This window comes from Dipodomys merriami, unplaced genomic scaffold, assembly GCF_024711535.1.
Source record: "Dipodomys merriami isolate MVZ:Mamm:240054 unplaced genomic scaffold, mDipMer1.0.p SCAF_52, whole genome shotgun sequence".
Lineage (NCBI taxonomy): Eukaryota > Metazoa > Chordata > Mammalia > Rodentia > Heteromyidae > Dipodomys > Dipodomys merriami.
Genome location: NW_027206091.1, coordinates 9,684,859 through 9,691,636, shown reverse-complemented (window position 1 = coordinate 9,691,636; position 6,778 = coordinate 9,684,859). Strand labels below are relative to the sequence as shown.

Below are 6,778 nucleotides of genomic sequence, written 5' to 3'. Positions count from 1 at the left end.
CTGACCTGAGACCACAATCTTCCCCATATCAGCTTTGCATGTAGTTGTCATCCCAGCTATGAGTTGAGAGGGGTCTTGTGAACGTTTCTGCCTGGACTAGTCTCCCAGGTGTGATTCCCTGTACTCCTCATGTCAGCCTCTCAAGTAGCTAGGATTGCAGGTGTGAACTAGCAGCACTAGGTCTGTGTGTCTTTTTCTCCTGCTTGACCAATCTCCATTATCTTTCAAACTGTAGTAAGAAGCTACTTCTAGAAAATCTCTAGTCCTCAGAGAATTCTTTCTCACCTAGAGGTCCCCTGTACCTCCCTCAATCACAACTTTGATCTCTCAGACTTCTGTATCTGGACCTGTCTTCCAACACATGAGTAAGGCTAGGATCTGACCCATTCATGTAATATTAATTTAGCAAGTACTGTACTTGTTCAGCAGACACTAGGTGCCAGGCTTGGGTCCGGGGAAGTGGATACATAAAATAACACAATAAATAAGACTTATCTTTATGTCTCAATATGTCTACCCCAGAGGAATAGATAGAGGCTACAAGAAAATAACCAGGATGTTTAGGAGAGACTGAGACTCCCACTTGGTCCCAGAGAAAAGGGTAATTAGAAAAGCTGTTGAACTCTGAAGTTAATTTGGAGCAGGAAGCTGGAAAGACGTAACCTTACATGACCTTGGCTGTGGTTGTGTATTTGAGAGTCCAGATACACCCAGTTGAAATTATCAGCAGGCCTCTGTGTTGGGAGAGGAACAGAGGCCACAGATCTGCAAGATGATCTGCAGGAAGGGTGCCAGGCTGGATGTGGGCCCTTGCAGACATCTCCAATTTCCTTTCTTCTTCTGTACCTTCTATGTTCCATTTAGATCTTGTGGTGTCTTCAGTTGTTGTTGTTGTTTGTTTTGAAGCTTGAACTCTGGGCCTGGGCACTGTCCCTCAGCAATTCAGTTCAAGGCTAGCACTCTACCACTTGAGCCATAGTACCACTTCTGGTTTTCTGGTGCTTTATTGGAGTCTCGTGAGCCACGATGCCCAGCTGACTTTTTTTTTTTTTCATTAAAATTTTAATTTTTTGCTGGGCGCTGGTGGCTCACACCTGTAACCCTAGCTACTCAGTAGGCTGAGATCTGAGGATCATGGTTCAAAGCCAGCCCAGGCAGGAAAGTACAGTGAGACTGTTATCTCCAATAAACCACCAGAAAACCAGAAGTGGCACTGTGGCTCAAGTGGTAGAGCACTAGCCTTGAGCTGAAGAGCTGAAGAACAGTGTCCAGGCTGAGTTCAAGCCCCATGACTGGAGAAAAAAGAAGAAAGGAAGAAAAGAAAGGAAGGAAGGAAGAAAGGGAAGGAAAGGAAAGAAAAGAAGCAACAACAGCGCAGGGCTGATGGCTCAGGAGGCTGAGCTCTGGGATTGAGATTGGAAGCCAGCTGGGGCAGAAAAGTCTCTGAGACTCTTATTTCCAATTAATCAGCTAAAAGCCCCAAATAAAGCTTTGGCTGTAGTGGTAGAGTGCCAAGCTAGAGCAAAAAAGCTCAGGCACAGTGCCCAGGCCCAGAGTTCAACTCCCATACCAACAAAATGAATAGTAGGTGCTCTGGGTTGGGAAAGCCCACGGTCTGATAAGGTTCCCTAAATCCCGGCACTGCCTCCGAACTCCGTCTTCATATTTCATGATTTTGCCACCTTCCACCCCCACATTGGTAGAAAATGGAAGCGTCCTCTTCTAGCCAGGTGCGGACCAGCCACCACCAACACCCCTCCCCGAGATCCAGGAATGAACTGCTCCACTCGCCCTTCCACGTGAATGGGGCACACCCCTCCACACAGTAGGTGGGCCCGCCCGCAGTGTTCTCGCGCCAGTCAGCGGTTTTGTTTGTTTTCTTGCTTGCTTGCTTGCTTTTCCCAAACGCAAAGCGCTAAGATCGTTCCCCACCTCCTTTGTTGTTTTTTTTTTTTCAGGTCCCTCGTCCCTCCCCAGGACGCCAGTGATGGTTTCTCCCCTCTCCCCCCCCCGCCATGGTGTGAAATGGTCTCGCCCGCCCCGCCCCCCAGGGCCCGGGTGCGCTTGTGAGTAGCCGGACGAGTCCACTGTGAGGCCGCCGCGGGGGAGGGGAGAAAGCGTTACGTTCCCGATTTCACCTCCTTCCTAAGTGAAGATTTCCGCCCCGGGGGAGGAGGTAGCGCCCTGCCGAGCCCCGGCCTCCGTCCTCGGCGGGAGTGCGCGCGTCCGGGTCGTCCATTGTTGCTCCGAGAGGTTAGGAGTGGGCGTGGCGGAGTCACCTCCTCCCGGGAGCACACCGGGGTCCACCCCACTCGCTCGTCTGGAACCCCAACATGAGCGGAGAGGAGAATCCGGCCAGCAAGCCCACGCCGGTGCAGGACGTGCAGGGCGACGGACGCTGGATGTCCCTGGTGAGCGAACAGTCCCGGGGATCGATCGCGGTACCCGGGAATCCGGTGCTTGGGGGAGGGGGAAGCTAAGGACACTTGGGGTGTCACATTGCCCGAGGGAGCAGGGTGGGTGGGGCGGGGCCTGCGGTTGTGCATGCCCATGACACCCCCACCACACCCCCCTACCCCACCCTCCGTGTCTTCCCCGGGGCAGCACCATCGGTTCGTGGCGGACAGCAAAGACAAGGAACCCGAAGTCGTGTTCATCGGGGACTCTTTGGTCCAGCTAATGCATCAATGCGAGGTGAGGCCTTGCCCCTTCCCTCCTGCTCCTCCTCGGCCTGGTGTCCTCATGGACACATCTGGCCCAGAACCCAGGCCAGACAGGGTAAGAGGTATGATGAGTAACTGGGGAGGCATACAGCCATGTATGAAGAATGCAGTGCCTGTGTTTTGTTTGTTTGTTTTTGTGCTATTACTGGGGTTTGCACTCAGGGCCTGGGCGCTGTTCCTGAGATTTATTTCATTTTATTTTGCTCAAGGCTAGCGCTCTACCATTTGAGTCACGGCTTCACTTCTGGCTTTTTTGGTGCTTCATTGGAGATGAGAGTCTTACAGACTTTCTCCTTCCTGAGGCTGGCTTGGAACCTCCATCTTTGATCCTCATATCTCAGTAGTTAGGATGACAGGCCTGAGCCACCAGTGCTGGAGAATCTGTTTTAAGTGCTCCTCAGCTGAGAAAGTGTATGCTCTGAGTTTGGCAGGTTGGGTTTGTGTGTACCAAGTCATGAGGTTTTTCTTGCAAGATTCACTAAGGGGAGGCTCTTTGTTTGCTTAGAGCCTTCATCTTTACAGGAGGCTTTGGTTGAACTTTAATGGTTATCCAGGAAGGGGTGGGGGTGCAGATAAATCATAAATGCCTTTTCACCTAAGGAGGTTCAGCCAAAGTTTGCTCAAGGTGAGATTCAACCAGACTGTTTTCATAAAGTTCTTCTGTAGTGGTATTTGGTTAATTACTGGACAGAGGGTGATAAGTTGGTGCTGATGATGCACCTGTGTCCACACCATTTTGTCCCCACAGATCTGGCGAGAACTCTTCTCTCCTCTGCACGCGCTTAACTTTGGCATTGGTGGTGACAGCACCCAGCATGTTCTGTGGCGGCTGGAGAACGGGGAACTGGAACACATACGGCCCAAGGTGAGCAGGAGAGGGTTGGGTTTTTTTTGGGGGGGGATTGGGGGAGGGATGGGGGAGTATGTTTAATCTTCATCAAAAGTACCTTTGGCCTTCCTTGCTAATGTTGCTTTGTGTACCTCCTTCCACAGATCGTGGTGGTCTGGGTGGGCACCAACAACCACGGGCACACAGCAGAGCAGGTGACTGGGGGCATCAAGGCCATTGTGCAACTGGTGAACCAGCGGCAGCCCCAGGCGCGGGTCGTGGTACTGGTGAGAAAGGATGGGAGGGATAGTGAAAACTTAGATGCAGCCCACAGCTGACAGGGTTCTAGACCAGCCTGGTCAAAATGAGATGCTATCTCAAAAACAGACTAAAACCAAAAGGACTGGAGGTGTGCCTCACAAGGTCTTCAGCCCCCAGTACTGAAGAGAAGGAAGGAGTGAATAGATGAATGGACTCAGGGCCTTGAACTCAAGGCAGGGATGGGGAGGGTGTCTGTTGTTGGGCTTGAACTCAGGGCCTGGGCACTACCCTGAGCCTCTTTGGGCTCAAGGCTAAGCACTCTACCACTTGAGCCACAGCACGACTTCTGGTTTTTTTTTTTTGGGGGGGGGTCCGGTCTTGGGGCCTGAACTCTGGGCCTGGGCGCTGTCCCTCAGCTCTTCAGCTCAAGGCTAGCGCTCTACCACTTGAGCCACAGCGCCACTTCCGGCTTTTTTCTTTTTGCTTATGTGGTGCTGAGGAATCGAGCCCAGGGCCTCAGGCATGCAAGGCAAGGGCTCTACCACTGAGCCACCTTCCCAGCCCCCACTTCTGGTTTTTGAGTGATTAATTGGAGATAAGAGTTTTGTTGTATTTTGGTTGGTTGTCGGGCTTGAACTCTGGGCCTGGACGCTGTTCCTCAGCTCTTCAGCTCCAGGCTAGTGCTCTACCACTTGAGGGACAGCGCCACTTCTGGTTTTCTGGTGGTTCACTGGAGATAAGAGTCTCACGGAGTTTCCTGCCTGGGCTGGCTTTGAACCATGATCCTCAGATCTTAGCCTCCTGAATGGCTAGGATTACAGGTGTGAGCCACCAGTGCCCAGCAAGGCTGGCATCTTACCACTTGAGTCACGCTTCCACATCCCACCTTTTGCTGTGTACTAGGAGATAGGAGTCTCACAGACTTTTCTTTTCTTTTTTTTTTTTTGGGTCCAGTCGTGGGGCCTGAACTCTGGGCCTGGGTCCTGTCCCTCAGCTCTTCAGCTCAAGGCTAGCGCTCTACCACTTGAGTCACAGCACCACTTCCGACTTTTTTTTTGCTTTTTGCTTATGTGGTGCTGGGGAATCGAACCCAGGGCCTCATGCATGCAAGGCAAGTGCTCTACCACTGAGCCACCTTCCCAGCCCTCTCACAGACTTTTCTGCTCATGCTTGCTTTCAAAGCCCAGTCCTCAGATTTCAACCTCCTGAGTATCTAGGCCTATAGGTGTGAGCCACTAGCAACTGGTAGATGTCAACATGTTTTCTGAATGGTGCTTGGAAAGAGGTTGGCACTCATAAGATTCTTGCTCAGTGGAAGCTGGTATATTAGCAGGAGCTATCTCTAGAACAGGCAGCTGGGAAGTTCATGGTGGTAAGTGGCCAGTTTGACAGAGAAAGATGTAGAGCCAGATGCTGATAGGATATCTTAAGATGGATGTTCTTCCTCAGGGCCTGCTTCCAAGGGGCCAGCACCCCAACCCCCTTCGAGAGAAAAACCGCCAGGTGAATGAGCTAGTTCGAGCAGCACTGGCTGGCCACCCACGGGCCCATTTTCTGGATGCTGATCCTGGCTTTGTGCACTCAGATGGCACCATAAGCCACCATGACATGTATGATTACCTACATCTCAGTCGCCTGGGATACACACCTGTCTGCCGGGCCCTGCACTCCCTGCTTCTGCGCCTGTTGGCCCAAGATCAGGGCCAAGGGGTCCCTCTGCCTGAGCCCACTCCCTAGGCTCCCTGCTTCCCCACATTAAAACTTGGCCTTCCTTAGTCTGTTTTCTGCTTCATGACTGAGCCTTCCTGTGTATGACCAACAGATCCACCCTTGGTTTTTTCCCTAGTCTTGGGGCTTGAAATTAGGGCCTAAGTGCTGTCCTTGAGCTTCTTTATAGCTCAAGGCTAGTGCTCTACCACTTTGGGCCACAGTACCACTTCTGGCATTTTCTGATTAGTTTATTGGAGGAGTCTTGACGGACTTTCCTGCCTGGCCTGGATTCAAACCATGATCCTCAGATCTCAGCCTCCTGAGTAGCTAGGATTACAGGCATAAGCCACCAGCATCTGGCTAACTTCTAGCTTTTTCGGTAGTTCACTGGGGATGAGAAACTCATGGACTTTCCTGCCAGGGCTAGCTTTGAACCTTGATCCTCAGATCTCAGCCTCCGGAGTAGCTAGGATTATGGGCATGATACACCAGCACCCAACCAAGCCTTTTTTTTTTTTGGTGCCAGTCCTGGCGCATGAACTCCAAGCCTGGGTGCTGTCCCTGAGCTGTTCTGCTCAAGGGTTTCACTCTACCACTTTGAGCCACAGCTCCATTTCCAGTCTTTTGGTGGTTAATTACAGATAAGACTCTCATGGGCTTTCCTGTCTGGGCTGACTTGGAACCACGATCCTCACATATCAGCCTCCTGAACCACAAGCACCTGGCTCACACCTCTATTTCTGCCTGAGGCAGAAGTCACTCATCAAAGCACACTGGCTTTTGTAGCCAGGTGAATTCCTGCTGTCATGTTGAATGCCTTGAGCAGATGCTGCCCAGTGAACACACTGGATCGATTATCCTGTGAGGGTCCAGGCCAAGCCAACCCGGCAGACCCTCATCTACATATTCCCTAGATGTGACTTCCTGGTGCTCTGGCCCTTGCTCAGATGCCACTTCCAGATCCTCCTCAGTAATAGCAGTGCACCAAGGGTGTAATTTTGGCTGGCGATGCAATAAGTAGTTTCATTTCCGGCTGCTGTGCTGGCTAAGGCCACATGGGGGCAGCCGGTGTCAGTGGCCCAGTGCTCTGGGAGGACCAGTTTCAAGGCTGCCTCTGAATGGTCTGTTTCTGGAGTAAAACCTGATTCCAGGACCAGTACGGATGGACAGCCCCCATCACAGACCTCTCCCACGCTCACAGGCCAGACAGCTGAGAAGGGCAGAGTGGGCATCGTGATGTCCAGGCTACAGACGG

At 51.9% G+C, this 6,778-nt stretch overlaps 1 protein-coding gene across 1 annotated transcript; it reads left to right on the top strand.

The window, feature by feature from the left end:
• Positions 1–1,882: 1,882 nt before the first annotated feature.
• Pafah1b3 (platelet activating factor acetylhydrolase 1b catalytic subunit 3) lies at positions 1,883–5,588 on the top strand. Its single transcript, XM_069998998.1, has 5 exons — positions 1,883–2,411; positions 2,605–2,694; positions 3,472–3,588; positions 3,717–3,839; positions 5,263–5,588. Exons 1-5 carry the CDS (start codon positions 2,334–2,336, stop codon positions 5,548–5,550), a joined length of 696 nt encoding a protein of 231 aa, XP_069855099.1. The 5' UTR covers positions 1,883–2,333; the 3' UTR covers positions 5,551–5,588.
• Positions 5,589–6,778: the final 1,190 nt, after the last annotated feature.

What these genes read in the sequence shown, in the direction of transcription:
- Pafah1b3 (XM_069998998.1), top strand. Translation starts at nt 2,334, where the DNA reads ATGAGCGGAGAGGAGAATCCGGCCAGCAAGCCCACGCCGGTGCAGGAC. An exon ending in AGCTAATGCATCAATGCGAG is followed by an intron (nt 2,695 to 3,471) that starts GTGAGGCCTTGC and finishes TTGTCCCCACAG; the next exon opens with ATCTGGCGAGAACTCTTCTC. An exon ending in AGGCGCGGGTCGTGGTACTG is followed by an intron (nt 3,840 to 5,262) that starts GTGAGAAAGGAT and finishes GTTCTTCCTCAG; the next exon opens with GGCCTGCTTCCAAGGGGCCA.